Raw genomic sequence first — 24,181 nt, 5'->3', positions numbered from 1 at the left:
GAACTTCCAATTCGCTTTTTAGTCTCCTGCTCTTACTCATTATCTGACAACCAAAGATTCCTAGGTATCTGAGGAAAGCCTATAAGCAGGAGATTCAGGACCAAAACAATTAAAGAGAAAAAAAGCAAACTGGAAGAAACACAAACCATGCAGGAAACGTTTAGAAAACTATCATTACCAGTCTCAGAGAGTTAAAAGAAAATACTACATTCATGAAAAGAACAGGATGTTCTAGAAAAGGATTAAAAAAGAGCTCTTATAAATAAAAAACCCAATAGAAAAGTTGAAATATAACACTGAGGAAATCTCAGAAAGAACAAAAAGACAAATAGATGAAAGGGAAGAAAAGATAAGAAAATAAGAGAATGAGTCCAGGGGAGCAGATATGCACATAACAGGAGTTCCAGAAAGAAAGAACAGATAAAACAGGGGGAAGAAATCAACATCAAAATAATCTCAGATTTCTCAGAACTAAAGGCCATCAGTTTCCAGACTGAAAGCATCCAAGCATGCCCCTGGATGAAGACACCCGTAACAAGATACATCATTATGAAATATCAAAACACCCTTAAAAGCTTCCAGAGAGAAAACTGGTCTCATGCACAGAATCAGGAATCAAACCGTCTTCCTGCTCTGAACAGGGAACACTGGAAGCAGGCAGTGTAGTAATGTTTTCAAAATTCTGAAGGAAAATTACTTTCAACTTAGAATTCTATACCTAGCCAAACTCTCCATCAAGAGTAAAGCAGGAAAAAAAGACATTTTCAGACAAAAGTTGTCTAACATTTACTTACCATGTACTCCTCCTAGGAAGCTACCAAAACAAGGATGTAAATCAAGAAAGAGACAAAGGTGGAATACAAATAAACAAGAAATCCATTACAGGAGGGGTAAAGGAAATCCACAGGATGATGATGAAGGGAGATCCTAGGATGACGACTGTGTACCAGATGCAGAGAACAACTAAGTCATACTGGAGCAGAATGACTCAAAGGAGAGATAGGTTGAGAGCTTGTCATCATAATGCCTCCTGCTCTTGTACCATCTTTGGGACCTGATGAAGCCACTGGAGGATGCAGCTCAATAAAGCCAGAGAGTAAGCCAAGAAAAAGGAAGACATGAGATCCAGGAAACTGAATCAAACCCAGAAGAAAGGCAAAGGAAAGACCCAGTATAACAGCTGTGTATTAGGCCTAAAAGGCCACCAGTTCACGTAGAATAGGGATGTCTCTAAGGAAAGTAACTGACAGGGTACCGATGGCATTGATCTTGTGGAAAGTTATTTTAAAAGGCTATTAGAGGGACTTGCCTGGTGTCGCAGTGGTTAAGAATCCACCTGCCAATGCAGGGGACACAGGTTCGAGCCCTGGTCTGGGAAGATCCCACATGCCACGGAGCAACTAAACCCGTGTGCCGCAACTACTGAGCCTGCACTCTACAGGCCGTGAGCCACAACTACTGAGCCCGCGTGCCACAACTACTGAAGCCCGCGTGCCCAGAGCCCATGCTCCACAACAAGAGAAGCCACCACAATGAGAAGCCCGCACACCACAACCAAGAGTATCCCCGGCTCACCACAACTAGAAAAAGCCCGTGTGCAGCAATGAAGACCCAATAAATAAATAAATAAAGGAGATATGTGAGGGGAAGCAGAGAAGCACAGTAACATAGCAGATGCAGGCATAAGCAAGCAGCATCAGATGCTTCAGAGAGCAAAAGCAGCTTCTCCTCTTCACCAGGTTTGTGGGCTTTGGCAAGTTTCCTCCTTTGTAAAATCTGACTAATAATAGCACTGACTTCACAGGGTTTGGTAAGAATTTGACAACAATGGAAACAGATACACGTTGCAAAAGGTGTTATGCTGTACAAAGTTAAGGGATGCAGGCGCATCTCTGCATCCCTCGGAAGTGTTCTCAGCTTTGAGCACAGAGGGTTCTGGGCAAGGTGAAAACTGCCCAGGGGAACCCAGTCTCAGAGAAGATGTTTAGCTGGTTGGGGCAGACAGGTTCCCCAGAATCAGGACATGTCGTAGCTGGAAACCACCAACGCCCTTGATTTACTGAAATAAATGGGCTCTTGGAGGGAATCTTGACCTGGTGGCTGCAGAGCTGGGAGAGATAGGCACCCATTGGTGAGTCCTGCAGGCCCTGAAGCAGGTCGGGTTAGTGCAATGGAGCCACTGCTGGGAGGTTTGGGGGAGGGATACAATGCCCAGGGCCAGCTTCCCAGTACCCTCACCCCTTTATTCCCCCCTTCCAAGGAGTATGTCTCTGCTTCCTATTCTGCCAAACTGTTGCTTCAAATTCCACCACGGAGTTCAGTGAAATGCACACATGACAGTCTTCACTTCTAACACTTACACGGTACTTACTGCATGCCAGGTATTATTCCAAATGCTTTGCATGTATTCATACTATTATCGTCCCCACTTTGCAGGTGAGGTGCTCGGCATCACATAATTGGAAAGGGGACAAGCCAGCATTCCAAGCCAGGCAGTCTGTCTCCAGGGTCTGCGGTCAGAATCACTCTACATTATTGTCTCTCAGGCTTGAGACTCCCAAGTTTCAAACTACTCAACTGTAAAATGGGGATATTTGAGGAGTAGCCTTGAAAACCTCTTTCGACTGGAGAGCTTCTTTCCTTGGAATAAGATTCATCAGTCGTGTATGTATGCCTGAGGGTGAGGAACCTTTACAGAAGACAGGTTTTGAAGAAGAGCAGGGTGTATATGTGGCTCCAGAATGGGAGGAGAAAGGGACCCCAGCCCACACAGGGAGATGAAACTGGAGAGAAAGCTAAGAAGACAAATGTCAACTTGCACAGTTTTGTGCACACAGCCAACCCCTCTCCGTGCCTGTCCCCACAGCCCCCTTAGACCCCGACCTGTGCAGCAGCCCTGGCATGGATCATACAGACGGCCTCATTACCTGTGACGATGCAGGTGAATCTAACGTCGCTGTCCTCGGACACAGCCCGGGACTTGAGCGTGGTCTCAAATAGCGGCTGGGTCTCCTCTGTTAGCTGAGCAATGACGGAGCAGAAGGTGCTCCTAGGAAAGGCAAAGAACTATTCAGAGCAGCCTTTCTCCCACCTCCACCGCATTATGCCACACCCTGGTGCCCAAGGTAGCTTAAATCTTACCATGTCCATCCGTCATCTCGTGGCCATGGCTCCAGCACCTGGGCAAGTCTTTCCTCCAGAAAGCCTAGGCCTCTTGGCCAGGCTGGGAGCAGGGAAGTTACCAAGGGGCTGAATGGGATCCTGACCCAGACCCATTACAGTAGGCAGCATCTGACCATGGACCAGACTCCTGAGCATGCCAGACCACCAGTCCTGGCATCCCCATTCCATCCTTATTGTGGAGTCTTGCTTCACACTCCACCTTTCAGGGAAGCTCGTGCATGGGGGATACACACACATGGATAGGCCCAGCCTCAGAGATGGAGACCCCAGCACAGCAGAGCCTCCATTCATGCCACAGAGGGAAAAGCCAGCCAACCCCATGTATACATAGGTCCTAGGAGCTCAGGGGCCTCTCCTAAAGCTTAGGCTCAGAAGAAAAGCCCCTGCATTTGCGAGCATAGATAGACCCATAGTAGACAAAGAATAAGCTGGTCAATGCCAGGGGTCTAGATCCAAGGGTGGCCTCTAGCTCCTAGGAGTATCAGAAAAGAAAGACTCAAATGAATTCTCACCCTAAAGAGGGCTATGGACTTCCAGTGGAAAGCCAGTCATGGCTCCCTTGCTCCCCCCTTAGATCCACATGCTCAAGTGAATACACGGCTGGCAGCTCCAGGACCAACCAGCAAGACCGCCAAATCACAAACAGATCCACCACTGCAAAAGCCAGGGCTTTCAGTTCCCTCGTGATAGCCCATCTTCCAGAACTCAGGGGCATTTGTGCGCTCACTCAGTCCAGCACAGACTCACCAGCACTGCTCAGCACTTACAGTCCTCTCCTGCCTGCACACACGAGCAAACCACCATGCCAAACCCTTCCATGGGCCAGCAGAGACACAATGCATCCCTAGGCGTGACGTGTAACCACATAGCCAGGTTGTGTGGGGCACAAGCCGTGCCCAGCCCTCCTCCCCCTCCCAACTCACACGCCCTCTTGTGAGCAGCAGGGAGGACTGCAAGGGGTAATGTGAAGGGGAGCAGGAGAAACTGCTGTGGGGGAAGACAAATCACTCAGAGCTGCCTTTCTCTGAGCCTCAGAGGAACGGGTAGTCGCCCGCCGGCAGTGTGTGTCTGCCTGTAATCTCTCCACCAGGGGCAGGTAAGAGTCTGTGGGAACAAGCAAATAGAAGCTAAACCCTACTTTGTGGGGAGGGCTCCACATTCAATTTATCATTTCTGTGGTTATCATTCTGGACTTGAGTTTGAGGAGAAAGGTCACATCCCAGGAAGAGTATCTGAGATCAAGTAAGACTTCTGGACTGAGGGGGTCCAGCCATGGTTTCTGTACAGGAATGCAGATGCCTGGGCCTTTGAGCAGTTGACAGGAGTCCTCCCCCACAAAGACTACCCAGAAAGGGGATCCCAACTTCTCACGTGCCTGAACGCTTGAGTTGGGACTGCAGTTAAGGCTGCCATAACACTCCCTGCCACGCTCTCACCTGGAACCTAAGTAACTTATTAGATGGTTGTAAGAACTGTCTTCTTACAACTTACTGTCCTTTCCTTTCCCTTTTAATCCATTCAAAATAGAGGGTCCTTCAGGATCTAGACTATCAACTCCCTGACACTCAGGAATTTTATCTGAAAACGTTTCTTGCTGCTCTCATGCTAGCAGCAGTTTCTGACTTTGGGGAATACCAGATCCCAACCAACAGTTTCTAAAGGAAAGTGCTATGCCAAAAGTAATCAGACTTCTACGATTTTGCAACTAATTCAAAACATACCTCATTATGTCCTCGCTACATAATCTGAATCCTACCCTACTCATGAACATGAGCCTGGATCTCATATTCAGCTTAGGCTCTTAGGGATGAAGCTGCTTGGGAAAAATCTAAGAAAATAAGCTACTGGGTAAGTGAGAAAACAGGAAAGTTATGCTTTAAGAAAATTTGCAGTGCTCACACTAGATATTCAACAACAGGTAGTTATGTTATTTCATTACTTTTTTTGAATAAGAAAGAATGCTTATCTTCTCAAATTTTCCAGACCAGGTCCTAACTATATTATTAACTATATTAACTGCTGAAAAGTATAGCTAGAAGAATGCCCTCTAGGAGAGTGGATCTGGGGTACATTTGGGGGGACAGGGAGAGTCACTGCATATACTATCATATTGTACTGAATGTCACCCACTTTCTGTTCCCATTTTCCAAACCACTCAGACATGGGATGGACTCTGAGTCTGCTGCTTCCTGCCCCCTGGAAAGCCAGGAAGTCCATGCATCTGAAAATGGTCTGGTCCCACCCTGACACCTCCAGGTCCTTCCAATTCTGTGACTTCATAAGGATATCACAGCCTAATAATGTGTCTCTATAGAACACCAGAATCACCACTGGTTTTCAACATGTTCAAAGGAACCTAACCCTGCCCTTAGGTTTGGTTATTTACCTTGCTTTAAGTAGACTTCCAAGACCCTCTCTCTTTTAGCATTTACCACACTCTGCTTTGAATTCGTTGTGATACCCTCTCTTCTACCCCTTCAGACAGTGAGCCACCCAGAACAAAGGTCTCTCAGTATTCTTGCCTATCACAGGAAACGTACATGGTAGGCACTAATTATTAGCTATTCAGAAACCAGTTAGCTACGCAGAAATCTTTCTCTGTGTAAAGAAACTGTAGCCAACTCTCCCCAAATCTGCCAGAGTCGGGGATGAGGCCTAAGCAGTTGGAAGTAGCCAGGAAACGTTCCCATTTTGATCATAATTGTCAGTTCTGCCAGGGGTGGAGAGCTGTCCCCAGCTAAGGAGGCAAGAGGACAGTCATTCAACGGGCAAACCCGGCCCGTGGGCCTGCTCAGGCCCTGATCTGTCTCTGAAGTAGATTCAGAGAACAAGTTAATGCAGGAATACACTAACATGGTATTCCCTGACCTTACAGGGTTCACAGTCTGCAGAGGTGGAGAGGAGCCAAAGGAGAGGGAAATTGGGAGAAAGAGATGACAGAAGGAGAACTTATGGGACTGAGAAAAAAAAATTTTTTCAAGGAAGTATCCATGGTTAGAAGATAAACAATAAGGTGTCAAACCTAGATATGTGGTTACAAAAACCATGAAAGCCTAGGATGGGGGAGAAATGGGGCACATGACTGGTGGTTCTCTGTTCTGGTCCCATGGTGCCTCTCCCAGGGGCACAGAGATACAGCTGCAGGCATCTCAGGGACCCTGGCCTATTTCTGGGTCCCAGCACCCCTTTCGGATGGTGCATGCAGGCATCAACTCTGGCCCCTGTGAGACCCATGCTCACGTGAGTGCCCTCTCACACCCTCCCCAACCACCCTCCACCTTCCCCTCACCCCATGCAGCCTGGTTAGTGCAAAAGCAGTCACCCAGAGGCCCCTCAATGCCCACACCCAAGAAAAAAAGCAGTCAGAGAAATGTAATGCAATGGTGCGTTTACCTTCCAGAGCTGGGGTGAGACAACCAGTTGCTTGATAAGCTAAGCAAAAACAGCAAATGGAATCATTAGGCCAAAAAAGCAAGGAGAGGAGGAGGAGAAATCAACAACAGTCGGCAAAGTATTAATCGGCCACCATCTGGGGCCCAGGGGCTTTTCTATTAAAAGGGACCAGCTGTCTTAGTTGGCCAGCTCCAGTTAGCAAGTGGCCTCACCACCCGACACAACGTATCTGAAACCAAGAGCTCGTTAAATGCAACAGAGTCCAGGGAAATGGTTAGGCAGGAAGGAGGCTCCCAGGGGCTGAGCTTTGAGAAAGGTGTGTCCCAGGTCCTTGAATCACTTGTAGCTTCCTGGCACGGTTCCCCACTCCACAGCACGCCAGCTTGGGGGCAGCTCCTGCTTCAACCCTCGGCCTTTATGGGGAGAAGAGCCCCCATTCCTGGAAATCCCCTCACAGGCTGGGAAGGAGACAGGTGGCTTGGAGAACACCCATTAACATGTTAAAGTACGGTTAAACAGACCTCGCAAGGCAAACCAGCTGGGAGTGTGAAGAACAGAAGAACAAAGCAGTTAATTCAACAGGAGCCAGGAGGCACCCAGTTCGGTCAGACCAGCCCAAGGCCCTTTACACTTTGAGGCCCTGATCATCCCTCCTGCCCCGGGGCAGCTGAAAGCGGACACCAGCTAGGGGCTGTGTAGGCCACTGGGGGGTGAGGACTCACACAGAGCTGCCCCTTAGTGGAGATCCAGCCCACTTGACATGAGTCAACTTTTGCCTCTGCCTCCAGTTTTCCTAACACAAATATCTCCAGTGGAGTCTACGGCCACCATCTCCCACTGCTCTCTGGGAGATCTCAGGGGCCACCCAACCACACTCACTCCCTTCAGTCTGTCCCCACCATGAGAATAGCTCTCCCTTCGTTATCAGCAGTCCAGTCTGCTCAATGGAACTCTGTCTGCATCTCTGACCACTGACAGCCTGTATCTTTATAAACAAAAAAAACCAAACTCATCCTCTACCCCAAAACATGGCTTCCACTCCAGGGCTCCTGGGTTTGTGGATACTACCAGCACTCTCCTGAAGCTGTAAATCCGCCATCTTGGACTCCTCCTTCTCCCTCCCAAGTCCAGTTAGTCCATAATTCTAGGCCCTTCTTTCTCCTTTTCTATTCCTGCTGCTGTGTTCTGATCTAGACCCTCGTGCCTCCATATTGGATGAGCACACAATCCCCTTCTCCTTCACCCGTCATCACACCACCTCTCTGGAAAAAAAAAAAAGCTACAATCCCCCCACTGTGTATTATATTGAGTCTCAACTCCTTGACTGGGCACTTAAGGCCCTCCCTCACCTACTCGCACCCCATCGCACACGGTTCTCTACTTCCCAGTACTCAGGTTCCACTGTAACCAGACCTGTCGCCTAACTGGCATGGACAGGTCCATTCCTGGCCTCTGAGACTTCACTTTTGTCCTCTCTGCTCAGAAAGCCCTCCCTCTTTCCTTCTGCTCATCTAAATCCTGCCTACCCAGCCTTCAAACCTAGCTCTTGTAGCTTCTGTAGCTCTTGGCACAGTGCTAGGCATACAGTGGGTCTTCAACCTCTGTTTTATGGAAGAAAGAGGGAGAAAGAGGGAGCAGGAGGGAGGGAGAGAAGGGAAGTATTTCTTTCAGTCTGGAAGGGTCCTGCCCCCCAGAGGGAGCTGCTGCTCCAGAATGCAGCTGCCTTTGCTCACAGCTTCAAAAACCCTCTGGAGGCCAAGAGGGCACACCTCCAGTGGTTTCAAGGCACTAGCCAACTCCATCCTTTCCTGACCATGAACTTCCTTTGCCTTTCTCCTCAGAGTGGAGAGATTTCTCCCTTGTTGGGTCTGAATTTCTTCCCTAGGAGGGAGAGGGAGAGAATCAGCTCTCTAATTCAGACAGAAAACGATAGGTTCCACCTGCAAGTGGGCAAGGGTCTGAACTGTGATAGTGACCCCTCCCTGGCTCTCTCTAGGGCTGGTTGTGACGCTCTGCTCCCTGGCTCCATCATCCTGCTTTCTCTAGGCCTCACCCTTACATAATTAGCCACGTTAGGAGGAGTCCTGGGCTGTGGAGGCACCTTGTCTTCAGAAGGTGCCTGTGCGCTGCTGACTGGGCCAGAGGTAGGTTCAGGGCTCTCACCCAGGAAGGGAACTCCCCATTTACTGACTGTGAGTGGGTCAGAATTAGAGGCATCAAATGTTGGGGTAGAAAGGCTAAAAGAGTTCTTAATGATACCTTCGTTTTATAGAACGGACATTCAGGGCCCAGGAAGGAAAGGTCTCTTAATAAAGGAGAAAAGTAGGCCTGGGGGGAGAGGGGGCGGCAGCGTGGGGGACCAGGACTGGCCCTGGAAGCTGGGGCCTCCCATTCTTCCTGGCTTTCATATATTCTGGGACATAAAAGGCCCTCAGAAAGTCCTGGCCTGTTGCCTCAGTTTCCCTGAAAGCCCTAGACAACCTGCCTGACCCAAGCAGAACAGAAGAGGTGTCACAAAGCTATAGCAAATATCATGGGCTCTCCTGCTCCTCCGAGCCCACTTGGACCAGAGTGTCCAAGAAACGAGTGGTCAGAGATTTCTGGAACTTCTAAGTGTCCCTCGTAAGCAAGTTAGTAATAACTGCAACCACCCGACTGTGGTTCCTTAACCTACTCTAGCTTACCCATGCCCCACCTTCCTATAGGGGTGAGGTCCTAGAGGCTGGATGCCCTAGGAGGGAGGGCCTACAGTTTGGGGGGATTACTTGCATGTTGAACCTCTGACCCCAGGGGTACTGGAAATATCCTTGAGCTGACTATGGACTGGAAATCCCTCCAGGGTTGGAGGAAGGAAAGGTATGCACAGGAAGACAGGTTCTAGACCTAGGCCAAGGCTTCTGGTGGCCTGGCTCACAGCCCAGCTGTCCATCGGCTCCCAGGGGCAGCCTACCCTCCCAAGGTCCCATGAGAATGATGACTCACAAGCTCTGTGATAGCTGTGTATCAAGGTAGACCCGAAAACACCTAAGTCAAGAGTGAGTGGGATGGAACCTGCCTCTTGATCAGAATTCTTGGATAGTCAGGGCTCATCTAGGCTGGAGCCAGGGTTAACTGGCAAAGTCCTCAAGGGACCCTCTTTCTCCTCCATCTCTTGGGCCCTCTTCCCACACCCACAGGCAGTCAGGTTGCTCTGAGAGACAGAAGACTATATGGTTGCCTGCTCTAACACAGGAATCAGGCCTTGATAGACGGCTGTGAACTGCCTCGGCCCCAAGTACCCAACACAGCCCCATTCACTTTCACAGTCTCCCCTCTTTGGCCAGAGGTTTTTCCAGAGGTAAGAGAAACCTAGCCTTCTTTGTCTCTCAGGACCGGGGACGGGGCGGGGGTCTGTGGCCAGGTGGCAGAGGCAAAACCACAGCCCACAGTCCTGGGCTAGAAAACCCTCTCTCCCACTGCCCCAGCCCTGCCTCTCCAAACACTTGATGAAAAGAGTCTCCATTTAAGAACATTCTCACTTAGGTCCAAAGGGACTGAAGCCAGACATTTCTAATCCACTTGCAGTTCTCAGGCTGACACACTGCTTTGCACTCATCACATGTGCAATTGTATCTACCATACAACTTCTCAGGCGGCAGCTGGAGAGTGGACATGTGTCCACTCTCCAGCCTTTTTCCTAACAGCCCAGACCCACTGCCCTCCCAGTTCTGCCTGGTTTTCAAGCCACCCCAATGCTGTCTCTGAGAAGGGCCCTGCATCCCGCTTCTCCTTGTTCCACTGGTACTGACAAAGGCCAGACACAGGAGGCAAAGCCCAGACAAATCACTGTGACAAGTATGAGACAAGCATGAGGCTCCTGGAAGGCAGTCAGCTTCACCATGGACTGGAGTAAATATACAAATGTCATTCCAGTTTTTCCATAGAGCCAGTGGCTAGGAGGAAGGGGCATTCTTTCTGGCAGCCAGGGACCTTGTTGAGTCTGACTCAATCACTAACACCAGCCCTCAGCCCTGCCCCAGACATGTGACACCATTTGACGAGTTTTATGCAGAAACCGGTTCCGGTTACATTTGAACTTTTCCAACTCCAAGGTCAACAGAACTCAGCCAATCCATGAGGAAGTGCCTGGGACTTTTCCTGAATGTCCTTGATGCCTGTTTTTGTGCTGTTTTAAGAACGGAGGACAAGAAGTCTCCAGACAGCTTCTCAGAGGACTGGCTGTTTTCTGTGTGACCTACGGTAAGACAAGTTCTGGGGCTGTGACACAACCACTAACCCAATAGCCAACCATCACAATTCCCTTTGGAATAGACTCCAGAGTTGGAGGGAAACGAAGCTGTCCAGAGGGGACAGGAAGTGTCCGTCTCCATGGTAATGAACGTGTTCCTGTGTGTCTGGGTGCCTTTGAGTGCCAAAATGCCCCTCTATTGTCTGCAAGTCTTTACACGGGTGGGTAGCCTAGCTCCCAAAACAAAGCATCCACACCTCTTTAATTCTTGGAAGAGAAGTAAAGGGCTCATCATTTCGGCCCCTTCCCTTGGCATCCCAGTACCCCAGACTGGGCAGGGAAACTGGCTTCCTCAGAGCCACAAGCTCTGAATCTTCAGGCCGGGCCGACCAGCACCTCGAGCAACCCCTTCACCTCACCAGCTCCCACCGAGATCCCGGGGAAGACCAAAGTCCTGGGCCCAGGGGAAGACCCTTCTCTAAAGAGTTTATTTTTTCCGCTGAATCCGGAGCGAAGCAGCCCCCTTCAGGGCAGTGCCCCTAGCGCCCCCCGCCTCCCCCTCTCCCCTGCCCACCCCCGAGAATGTTCTCCCCCTCCCTTCCAGCCGGCAGGAATGTCAGCCTCTCCGGCTTTCCTTATCGCGAGCTGTGGAATCCGAGGCCCGGGAGAAGCTGAGCGAGGGGCGAGAGTGAGGTAGGGGAGATAAGGAGAGCGTTCAGGCCCCTGTGAAATCACCCCAAAGTAGGGCCTTCCTCGTCCCCAGAGCCTCGCATTGCCGGAGGCTAGAGGCCCACGGGCCATGAGAGGTCAGGGGAGCCGTGAGGGGCCGTGAGGGCCGGTCCGGCCTGACCATGTCCCCAGGCCTCGGGCCGGCGCTCCAAGGGCCCATCCGAAGGCCTCCGCCCTCCCCACACACCGCCCCGGCCCGGCCAGGCCCCCAGGGCGCGACTCACCTCGTCTCGGGCCGCACGCTGAGCAGGTAGCTGCGGCTGGCGGGGCTGGGGATCCACATGGGCCCGTCGTCCCCGCCGTCGCCCCCCGCCCCGGACCGTCCGCCCGAGCCCCAGCCGCGGCCGGGGGCCCTCCGTGACCCCATGCTGCTGCCGGCCCGCGCCCGCCGCCGGCCCCTGCCCTTTCTCCAGGCCCCCGCCCGCCAGGACCGCGCCGCCGGCCGCTGCTCCCGCCCGCGGCAGACGCGCGCCCCTATTTATAGCCGCGGGCCAGGCCGTCGTCACCTGCTGCTGTCCCTCCCCTGGCCCGGCCAGCGCGGCCTCCGAGGCGCCGGGGGGCGCCGGGCCGCGGGCCAGCCCCACCAGGCCGTGCGCGAGGGTCCGTCGATTCCTTCCCTCAGCCCACCGCCCGACGTGTGTGGAGCGCCCCCTCCGCGCCAGCAGCCGCCCTGGCGTCGGGGCCAGCCGCCCGGGGAGGCCTCCCGGAGCTAGAGGGGAAAGGGGGGTGCGGTTCTTGAAAGGAGACCAAGCATATGCCCTTCACCAGGTCCCTAGGACCCAGGCTTCCTGCCAACCTTCCTTTCCTGCTCGCGCCCCCGTTTCGCAGGTGTGGAAGCTCAGGCTCTTCGGCCTTTGCCAAGGGGAAGGTGCAGAAGTACCCAAGGAGCTGCGTGGGATGTGCGACCCAAAGCCCTGGAAGGCGAAAGAAGCGGGGGGCGGGGGGCGCGAGGGGGCGGAAAAGCTGCTCGGAACCTGGGGTGCTGGATCCAGTGGGAGACCAGGGAGCCAGGGACCCGCCCCTCTTGCTGGTAGCAGCCCTGACTGACCCTGGCCTTGCCAGTGGCTGTTGATGCAGCACTTAGACAAACCCAAACCCACATACCTGCATAAGTGACCTCAGTTCCAGAGGAGGCCAGTACTCCTCAGAATGTTCCTCTCCATTATCTAGTAGATTAGGGGTTCAGTAAACACCTCTAGAATAATTGAACCTCCTTCTCCACCCTGTTCAGTCTCGATTTCCCAGCACCCGAGGGGGAAATGGCCTGAGTCCTAATGCCCAGAAAAGCAATCATTCAACAATTTCTGAGAGCAAAATTCTAATCACTGTGTAAACCTGGTTGTAAATATTGGGAATGACCACAGTCTGTTTACCCATTCTTTCGTTTCTTACATCCTTGAGAGCATCCAGAAAGTACCTGGAGCTGGATGGTTATAATTATTAGAAAGTTGGAGGGCTTCCCTGGTGGCGCAGTGGTTAAGAATGTGCCTGCCAATGCAGGGGACACGGGTTCGAGCCCTGGTCTGGGAAGATCCCACATGCCGCAGAGCAATTAAGCCCATGCGCCACAACTACAGAGCCTGCGCCCTAGAGCCTATGAGCCACAAATACTGATCCCGAGTGCCACAACTACTGAAGCTCACACACCTAGAGCCCGTGCTCCCCAACAAGAGAAGCCACCGCAATGAGAAGCCTGTGTACTACAACAAAGAGTAGCCCCTGCTCGCTGCAGCTAGAAAGCCCGCACGCAGCAACAAAGACCCAATGCAGCCAGAAAGAAAGTTGGAGCAAAGGAGTACAACCCCTCTGTTCTAGAAGCTACACTCACATCCCCACTCCTTTTGGAAATGGCTCTTCCTTCACTTTCACTGTGTGGTTCCAATGGCAACTGCCTTGATCCTACATGTTCCCTTCCCCCCACTCCCCACACCCTCCCTTCTGACTCAAGCCAGTCTATTCATGGTACCCATCTCCCTGACTACAGAAGCAAGCATCAGACCCAAGCTGTGTCAATCAAGGTTCTTCACCAATATGTTTTCACCTGGAATTGGGAAAGAAAACCTGTCCCTCTGTGGTAGAAAGCTGTGAGCTGCAAGGTCCCAGCTTTTAGCAGCCATGTTTCTGGCTGTGTGGAGGAGGCCAGTCTGCAGTGAGGAAGAAGGAAGCTGACACAGAGAGAAGCAAAGGCAAGGGGTACAGCGTCCTGATGGCTTTCAGGTGCCTTGTTGCAAGTGTTCCTGTGATCCACCTTTGTCCATGGCCTTCCTGCAGTTTGGCAGTTCAACCATTTCCTGGAATCCATACCCCAAAAGTTCTCCCTTTGCTCAAGCTGATTCAAGTTAGGCTTCTATTAGTGGAATCTAAGAGTCCTAACCAATACTAAAGCCTCATCTTCTAATGAGCCCGAATTTGCCAAATTTGACCACATGCCCCCATTCATCCTTGTTCTTGGCTCTCTGGAGGTGGGCATATTAAAATCTCTTCTGTTGTCTACAGGACAGTCCTGCACATATCTGAAAGCCTGCTTGGAGTTTTGGTTCATTTGTTTAAGTGATTACCCATGTATCGGGCTAGAGCACATGTGCTAGAGGCAAGGGTCACAGGATCTGTGCCTTCAAGAATCTTATGGTCTCATAGGGGAGACAGGAATATAAGCAAAATACAATGCAAGGTGAAATGTACAATTATAAAGCCATGCATAGGGGAGCATAAAGTATAGAAGAAAGTGGTTAGTTCTGTCTGGGGATTTGGTTAGGACAGTTTACAAGGAAGAAACTAAAGCTGAAGAAGGGTTTTGATAATTGCATAGGCAATTATCACAAATAGACTCACAAATAGACTCTTGTGGGTGGGGGCAGGTGGACAGAATTTTCCAGATGAGGGAATAGTATGCACAAAGATATGGAGGTGTGAAGCAGCTTGGCATTCATGTCACTCAAGTGTAAAGGATTTGAGCAAACAGAGAGAGAAGTGGATTAGGCAGAGGCCAGATCCTGAAGGCCTTGCCTAGTACAACGAAGAACCTAGAATTCCCTTTCAGGCCATTTCTCACGACAGTGGATATGGTGATGCTAGTTACGCCAGTGACTCCAATTTATCAATTTCCTTTTGAAAATGTTACACATATACCCCCACAGAGGTCAAACCAGAGCAGCCCACGATTGAATTAGCACCTCTCTGGGTCTGGGCTCCACACAATTAGCAACAACTTTTCTTTTTCTCCTTTGGCTGCCTTGGGTCTTCCTTGCTTCCTGCGGGCTTTCTCTAGTTGCGGCGAGCGGGGGCCACTCTTCGTTGCGGTGCACCGCCTTCTCATTACGGTGGCTTCTCTTGTTGTGGAGCACGGGCTCTAGGTGCGCGAGCTTCAGTAGTTGTGGCACGTGGGCTCAGTAGTTGCGGCTTGCGGGCTCAGTAGTTGCAGCTCACGGGCTCTAGGGCTCAGGCTCAGTAGTTGTGGTGCACGGGCTTAGTTGCTCCACAGCATGTGGGATCTTCCCGGACCAGGGATCTATCCCGTGTCCCCTGCATTGGCAGGTGGATTCTAACCCACTGTGCCACCAGGGAAGTCCCAGCAACAACTTTTTTGGCAGCCAAATTATTTCACTGATCCCGAGCCTGTAAAGTTTCAACATGAACCACTGTTCCTCTAAGTCTTTCCCACTCCTGCTTATAAAGTCTTTTTTTATCCTAAGTGCAAACTTTCACCTTTTTTTTAAAGTTAAATCTCATGTTCTTCATCACACGTTCCCTTTCCTTCTTATCTGACTCTTTTTGAATTCTGCTCCTGTCATCCATTGTATAATCTGTCCTTCCCAGCTTCTTGCTATATGCCAATTTAACAAGCAGACTTTCATGATGATACGGGCACAGCTGAGTAAGGAGTGTCAAGGCATTCAAGGATGGAGAGATGGAAAAGGCACAGTCTCTTTTCTGGATTTACTGCCTAGCAGGAGAGAGAAGATATGTAAAGTGTCGTTTAACAAGCACTAGGCTAGAAATCCAGAGACTCAGGTTGTAATCCTGCTCTTACACTGAGTGGCTGTGTGACCTTGGGCAAGTGGCTCACCATCCCTGAGCTTTGTCTTTCTCCTTTGTTAACAGGAGTGAGGTCATGATCCTTTATGATCCTGAAGGTCATAGCTGTTGATTCAGCAAGTATTTATTAAGTCTCACTGCTGACTACTACACGCCAGGCATTATGGCAGTACTGAGGGTGCAGAAATGAATGTTACAGTCTCTACCCTTGAGAACCTCTCAAGCCTGAAAGAAAGACAGAAAATTAAAACAGAATCGCCATCAATCCTCCAATAGAGGTTTGCACATGAGAGCACAGAGGAGCGCGTGCTGTGGTTCTGTGTTTGGAAATAACCATAATACAAGGCAGGCAGTGTTTGCTATTAAATAGGAGTACTGATGAAGCGTTGTAGGAACTTGCTACTGGTGCCAGGATCCCCTCTCCCGATTGTTTTGAACTTCCTGGGGCCTCAGAGTAAACTGGGTGCCCGTGGTAAGAAAATCTTGGGCTACTGTTAATTAACATCCTTAGCTCAGTGTAACAAGGGAAGCTACTCTCAGACTACGACAGGGTCTCCCGGGACATTCCGACTCAACTACATTAGCTCCTCTCAACAAGGTCTGGATGAATTTGAACACGACTTTTATTTTGAATTAGTCCCATCCCTGCCCTTCCTACTCAGCTCTCTCTCTTCTAACAAAATTCCAAGGGAACAATCCACCTTCCTTTGAAGCACTGGCCAAGGGCATACGTTACCTCATATTTATTAGCTATCAGGACACCATTCCACATTTCTCATCATCTTCTACCTGAACTTATTGAATTCAGGCCACCTCACACTGAGTGCCACCGTGCAGCAGGCTCTGGTCCCCTGCCTCTCTAATAACTCAGGCAACAACCTGGCAGCAGGTCCATGGACTTCATCCTCTCAGAGACCTTCACACCCCCTCCCTTTAGCAACCCAATCAAATGTCCACCACTTGAACCTCGTCAGAGGAATTTCTCCACCTCTAAAATGCCATCCTGTTATCCTTCCGTGTACCAAGCCTGCCTTCGGCTTTAGGGCAACTCCAGTCTCCAACTCCCCCATAACTTCTCCGCTCATGAGTTCCTTCCTGACTTCTTTATGATGCCCATCCCATCCCCATCTACACACAGACACAGTGTAGAGTGGACAGTAACTTCAACTACAACTATACTTTCCTCAGGAATCTCATTTCACTTGCCCCTTGACCTTCTCCTAAGTTTGCCTTGCTGGTCCATAACCTGGAGTCTGGCTGTGGGCTTCCTGCTCTGAGGCTGGCCAACATTTCTGGTTTCCAACCAGAGTCCGATCTCAGGCAGCTTGGCAATCCTTTTACGTTTCCCCAATCTGACCTTTTCCTTTCCCTATAGCAACTGTTCCAAACAAGATTCCAACCTCCCCTCGCCTTCCTCGCTTGCAGTGGTCAACTATTCCTTCAAAATACAGGGACAAGTGAGACCATTGGTGAGAACTTCCACTTTGAAGGAGGACAGGTTAGCTGTATCATTCCTGAGTTGCACTAACCTCTGCTTCAAAATGTATACTGTTCCTTCCAAGGCGCTCAAACTTCTGCTCTATCAGCTCTTCCCGTCCTCCCCTGCCCAGCCTCCTTCCTCACAACCTGTGAGGATGATCACGTTTGTTTTCCCTGAAATATTTACCTTATCTTTCACTTCCCTTTACTACCTTTACTTCTCAAAAGAGATCAAAAGAAACCAGTCACGTTTTCAAGCAGTAATGGGTTACCAGAATTGGGTGATAAAGTGCAAACTTTGGCCTCCTGAACAAAGCAGAAGCGTCCCCACGACCAAAGCTGAAACAGACGTCAGAGCCAGGCCTGCCCAAAAAGAGTGGCCAGATGCCAGTGCCTGAGTGTCACCATGGAGCTCCTAGGGGTCAGAAGAGGTCCCTGGCCGGGGGTAGGAAGAAGTCTGAGTGGAAGCACATGTGGCCCCAGCTGTGAGGAGGGGAGGAAATGGGGGCAGGGACCACTCAGGGTTGGCAGGAAGAGAACTTGGCCCCTACCTCTAGCCTTGTCCTGCCACTGTGAAGCCTCAGCACTCTCTAGGACACTTCTGTTGGGGGTCCCCCCAGCCTGTGTATGGACATCTCCAGGGATTAGAAATATGCTACTCCTCCAGGTGGCCCATTTCACTTTTAGGAGGATCTTCCTTTTATGGAGTCTAATTCTGTTCTGCCTTCTGAGGCCACACAGAGGAAATCTAGACTCCTTTTTGATATAATAGCCCTGCAAAGGTATAAAAAAAGTGATCATGAAACATCTCTTTTCTTGATGAAACCTCAAGTTCCTTCAAGAGCGCCTTGAGTGAAATGGCACTGAGGGTCCTGCACCAAGCTGGATGGTCCCCTCTGAACATGTCCACTTTGCCAATGTCCACCTTAAGCTACTGTGCCATGAATGTCACACTTCACAGGTGAGCTCTTCAAGGGAAAGTACAACTATCATCAACCTCACTCTGGTCAGTAGACTTTCAAGATCTTATTTTGCTTTTCTGGCACCTGTGTGGACTCAGGCTGAAGTACTCTTTTCCACAAGCTTTGGCACAGGAATTGAGGTCAGAGGTCAGTGACACCTTCCTTATGAAGCATCATCAGCTTCCACACCAGTTATCAAAGCTCCCCAGACCTATGGCCCATCTCAGTGCAAGTCATTAGTAGCATAGTAAGTTAATCAAACACAGGTCCATCCCCCCAGTTTGCTCTATTTTTCCTTCTCTTGATTCCACTCGTTTTAAAGGTCTCAGCCCTGAGCTCAACAAAGCCCTAGATTTCTGCTGGCCCTGCCCTCCTGTAGGAAACTTCTGCCCTTCTGCTGCAAGCTGCCCTTCCTGCCAGCCAATCTGCAGTGCTCTAGACTGCTTGTCTGACCTCCCTCCAAGAGCTCCCGCAGCTCCCAGCTCAAGGCAGCTGAGTCCCTAATGCTGGAGGGTGGAGACTCTAGGTCCTGCTGCTCTGGGATGAGCTGGCCACTCTGGCACTGCAGGGATTGGAGATGTGGCCACAGCCATGCTGGGGTAAGTGGACACCAATTAAAGGATTACTGGCAACAAGAAGCCACTCCTGATTCTGGTTTGATTGGACAGGGAATTTGGGACTCAAGTGTAGAGCTGCCCCAGCCAGGTGCCCTCCCCAGTCCACCTATTCTGATTCAACATCCGATTAGAGGGGCCAGGAATTTCTGCCTCAAATTGTAGGTCCCTTCCAGAATAAAGTTACCATTACATGAGAGGGTGACTCTGTGGTCAGGGGGCAGCAGTTAGGTGGTCAGGCCCAGGACACAAACTCCACATTCTTAGAAAGACACCATCCCAGCCCAGTCCTCTCCGGGTCTTCTTGCAGAGTGAACTGGTCCTTTTCCTTCCTTTCAAGTCTTTTTTTAAGGGTCCTTCTGTATCTCAGCCGGCCCTCCTTTTCCACAACAGCTGTATCTTCTCATTCTTTAAAACATGCCAATACCTCCTGGCAATAGTTGCTGCAATTACTGCTCAACCCAAGGTATGCCATTGACAAACCAAGCCACTGCCTCCATTTTTGCTAGCACCTGCCACACTTCCTTCTAATCAGCTACTCCTACTTTCTAACCCCACCACCACCATCATCACCCATCCTAAAAGGCAAGTGTTATTTCCAGGTTCTAAACTCTCTGCCTGTTCTAACTCTCCTGCCTGCTCCTTCACAACTTTCTGTGCCTTTCCTTACCATCACCTCCCCACTCCCCTCACCTCACGTTCTCCTTTTCCCCATTTAAAAATCATATTCAAAACCCTCCTCAGATCCAGCCGAGGGTAGAAATGCGACACCTCCTTCTCAGGCGAAAGCTTCTTAGAAAGCAGAACTCACCTTCCTCCTCAGATACCAAAAATATGCAACCTTGTCTATATGCACAATGGGTCTTAGGGCAAAATTACAAGCAACTTGGTCTAAGGACTAGAAAACCCCCGGAGGAAAATAGGAATTGTATACAGTGTGTCCTGGGCTATAACTGAAAAGGGAGGCCTGGAAACAGTGGAGATCCTAGTTTAAAATATCAAAGAGCAGCTAAATTACTCACTTCAAGCATCAAAGATATAATCAACTTTCTCCGTTTCCACAGAAAATAGAGGCAAAGACTATGGGATCAAGTTTTACAAGTAATATCTAGTAGACTTTAGTCTATTTATATCTATCTATCTATAAATAATACCATGCCCATCCATGAAATGAGATGGTAGCTACTGACCCACTGTCACATGAGCACTCACTACGGTGGAGGCTTTTCCAATTTTAGAATTGACTTAAATGGCTTTATCGTATCCTTTTGACACATTTTCCATACAATCACTTACACATTTGTTGAGTTTTCAGTATTCATGCACTAAAAACTCAATTTCAATTTGCAAATAATAGTAAATATTATAAAAAATAAGAGCATGTTAAAAGGCCAATACATGACACAATGAACTAGTTCAAGAATTCATCTGGACCTAGGTCTCTAATGAATAGATACCTGGGAAATAGAAGAATCTGAAGATGCTTTGGAATTACAAAATAAACAGTTCAAACTTGGAAAGGCTTGACAAAAGCCAAAAGAAATAGTTACTCATAAAAGAACTAGAATTCTAATTGAAAAAGCAGAAATCTGATGCAAATTTAAATATAAATAAATGCAAATAAAAGTGATATTGCCTTGGGGGAGGGGGCCAGTGTGTGTGTGGGGGTCTTCCATTTTTGTATATATCTAGGCCAAAAGTCAATACATAAATAAAACAATTAAACAAAGGAAGAAATTCAGTAAGAGATCTTGCCTTTAGGAAAGTCCCCTCTATTTTTACATAAATATATACAGGATCAAGAAGATAAAATCTAACCAGGCTCAATTCTAGATCCCCAGGAATTTAAAACTCCCGCCCCCCCCCCCACCCCGAATTTGACAGATGCAAGAACTGAGGCCAAGAGAGATCAAATGACTTAGTTACAGAATCCAGACTGGAACCTAGGGCTCTTGATTTCTAGTCCCTGGATTTCTTCATTCTATTACACTGCCAGTGAGTTTATTCTCAAGGCTATGTAGAAACAGGGAAAATGTCCAGACATAATGTTAAGTAGAAAAAAGTAGGATACAAAATCAGAGGCAGTGCAGTGCTAGTCACACCTGAGTAATCTCAGATCTGCCCCTTACTAGTTCCATGACCTTAGGGTCAACCACTCTGAACCTCCAAAAGAATAATAGTAGTATTGATATTTATCTCATAGGATTGTTATGAGACTAACCAGGAGAAGGAATGTGAGAATAATGTCTGTCATATAGAAATGTTTGATGTTAACCACTGTTATTATCATAATTATACCATAAACTCAGCTGTGAACAGAACAAGGACTGGAAAATGATATGCAAAAATGAAAACAACTGCAAAGATGGGATTATAAATATGCATGTTTTTTATTTCTCTAATAATGCTATATCATTTTCCAATAAGAAAACGGTGTTTTTTTTTTTTTTTTTTTCAGCCGTACCGCGCGGCTTGCAGGATCTCAGTTCCCCAACCAGGGATCAAACCCAGACCCCTGTGGTGGAAGCATGGAGCCCTAACCACTGGACGACCAGGGAATTCCCCAAGAAAAAAGCATTTTAAATAGAGACCTAAAACAAAAAAACAAACCCATACTGGGACTTGAGTCTTAGTCTGCTCTTTCCTCCAGAGGGACTGAAGGCTCCCAGCTTCTAAGACTGCTGTGGCAACTGTTGGTGGAAAAGGTCAGGCTTTGGACAACAGCCTGAATCCCCTGGAAAAGACAGGGAGAAATGTTCCAGAATCCAGAAGATTCTGTCTCAGATCAGACCCTGAGACAACTTTGTAGCTACCGGTTGAATCAGATTCTTTCAGTCACGCATACATGCATTAATTCAGTCATTCAAACATTCTTTGAACCACTAGTGTATACAAGGAACTGTACTACGAGCTTTTAATGAATTAGACTGACCCACTGGATGAATTTAGAACAATCTCCATTATATAAGTGAAAAAAAAAAGCAAGCTTCAGAACACTGTGTATAGAATGCTACCATTTGTATTAAAAATAGATATATAAATATACATATTTAAAAACTTGTAAATGCATAGAATTGCTCAGGAAGGATACATAAGATATAGAAACAGTGATTAATTCTGGACAGGGGGATGTGGAACTGAAGGCTGACCTCCATTGGGAAGCTTACTTTTCATTGTATTCTCTTTTTGCATTGTTTGGACGTCTTACCATGTACGTGTATTAATTTTTTCCAAAAATGAAAAAAAAAATTAAAAACAAGTAAAAGAAAGTGTGCCCAGAGCTGAATACACAGTGATGACCAGGGCAGGCAGAGGGGTTTTTCTGCAGTCTCGGGGAAGGCAAAGTGTGTTGAACTTGCTGAACCACAGCTGTTTTCAAAAGCCAGACTGTTTACATAAGTTAAGGGAAGAGCTCTTTCTACACCAATTAGCTTATAGTAATTCGGCATATCATTTTACAGAGATAAAGGAGTTGGAAAATAAATACTAGTCATTTGTCAAGCCTTAGAGTGTATTAAATTGTAGTTTCTACAAGGGTGGGGATCTTATCTGTTTAACTTGATCAGTAGAGCATTCACTCCAGCAGATAAGTGCTTGTTACAGCAAGCATTTTCTGATAACAAATGATAGCACAACTATTTTAAAACATCTTTAAAAAAAAAGATCAGAAGATATTGGACCCTGAGGGAACCATGTTCCCTGTGAGGGTTGGGCCACTTTTTCTGTAATAGCCTCACCAAAATAATGATCTTCAAATGGCAAGATAAATCCCAATGAGAATGAAAGGTCACAGAGACACTGCATGTGCTTCGGAATGCCACAAGCAAATGTGATGCACAGGGCCCTCCTTGGGGTGAAAAGGCACAGACTGACTCCAAAGAGAACCTGGTGCTCAGTGGGGCACCCCAACTGCAGGGGAGGTAGGAAAGCAGTTGTCTGGATGGCTGCAAACTGTTGATAAGCTGGCAGCCAGCCAAAGTAGCCGGGTCACTAAGGCAACACAGCAGCTGACATCATGGACTTTAGAACCAGATGGGCTTGACTTACAAGGTCACCCAGCAACTTACTTAACCTCTCTGAGCCTCGGTTTTCTTCTCTGTACAGTGGAGGCTAACTGTGAGATCACTGTGAGGACAAAGTGAGAATCACTGCAAAGTGTTTTTAGAAAGATGCTGGGCCCACAAGCAGGACTTAAAGTGCTGTTAATCATCACTCTTACTAAACAGTGGAGAGATGTCCCAGACCAATCATAACTGACCATCAGCATCAAGTCTGAATAGCCGGCAAGGTACACTCCACCCTGACATTGATAGTGTTTCACAGTCAATAATCCCTGACATTGATAGTGTTTCATAAACTAGAAAATGCTTCCATACTTATCACCTCACAAAAGCCTGTGAATCGAGTTGGATGGGAAATACTAGGCCTATCTTGAAGGGGAGGGGCTGGTGAAGTTAAGAGGGTTTGTTAAGAGCTGGCTGAGGGCAGAACCCAGGCTGTGACCCAGGTTTCTTGGTGAGTGGCTCGACATTCTTTCCACCCCATACCATTCCCAGGAAGGAGATAGATCTGAGGTCAGGACAGGTCACACCTGTGATTTCACCACCTCCTCTCCCCCAGCTCCAGCTATACTGTCTCTGAAAGTGGTTCGGCCATCCATTTCCAACGCTTCTATCAGCCTCCTCTATAATCTGTTCCTGTGAATGGCCCCGGGTGCAGGGTAGGCACCCTGCAACTGGAATTAGGAAGGGATGACAGCTGAGTTGGGGCCAGCTCTGGCTCTGCACGCAGCCGGAATCAGGCCCGGTTTGCCCTCGCTGCCTGCTTGGGAAGCAGGGACATGGTGGCCTTGCCAGGTATGGCAATCATTAAGAAGCACTGTTTCTCTGAAACTGAAACAAGCGCTAACCTTTCCCAATGCCATTAGCATTTCCACTAAAAATCTGGCATTTGATAGAGGAAGAAATTTTTTTTTCAATTGTGAAAAGGTCAGGCATATTTACCTGACTTAATAATTTATCATTGATATTCAATGTCTTCCTTGAAGGATCGCCTCTAAGAATGCAGTCAGCACCCACTTCCCTTTGCTGCACTAGATCCTGCTGGGCCCAGCCCCACATCCCACCCATGCAGGGCTGCAGCAGCTACTCGGAGCAGAGGTCAGAGGACACCTCCGCACAGCCGGCTCCTTGTGCTAGGTCAGGTCCTAACTCTGCCATCAGAGAAAAGACAGCCCAGCCTCCCATGTCTAATCCCAATTCTGCCACGCCCGAGTTCCCTGTGGCAGGGGTGATACCAAGGCCTCTTGAACAGTGCAAGAAAAGTACAGAATTCCTCCCTTCTATCCCTCTCCCTCCTCCCACCAGTAAAGGGTTCTCTTAGTTTGAAAAACCATTTGTAGGAAAGATGGAGGTGTCCAGGAAAATTCCAATAAGCCCTAAAAACCAAGGCTGCTAGCTCAGGGGAGAACTTGGAGGTGACTCTTGACCAGCATTAAGACCCTCCCCTCACCCCTTCAGAAGTACTGAGCTCCTGGTTTCCACACCACAGCTCCAAAA

The 24,181-nt window shown here is 48.8% G+C and overlaps 1 protein-coding gene across 1 annotated transcript in view; it reads right to left on the bottom strand.

Annotated features, from left to right (window-relative positions):
* The window catches only part of ALPK3 (alpha kinase 3), a gene marked incomplete at both ends in the record, with an annotated part of 47,356 nt that extends 35,456 nt beyond the window's left edge, over positions 1-11,900 (bottom strand). Inside the window, 3 exons of the mRNA XM_082852547.1 lie at positions 2,928-3,049; positions 6,577-6,615; positions 11,758-11,900. Of these exons, the coding sequence (XP_082708673.1) occupies positions 2,928-3,049; positions 6,577-6,615; positions 11,758-11,900 (304 nt within the window). The remainder of the gene's footprint in view (positions 1-2,927; positions 3,050-6,576; positions 6,616-11,757) is intronic.
* Between the last annotated feature and the right edge of the window lie 12,281 nt (positions 11,901-24,181).

This window comes from Leucopleurus acutus, assembly GCF_964270905.1.
Source record: "Leucopleurus acutus genome assembly, chromosome: 1".
In the NCBI taxonomy this organism is placed as follows: domain Eukaryota; kingdom Metazoa; phylum Chordata; class Mammalia; order Artiodactyla; family Delphinidae; genus Leucopleurus; species Leucopleurus acutus.
This window is presented reverse-complemented; position numbering and strand designations above follow the sequence as displayed.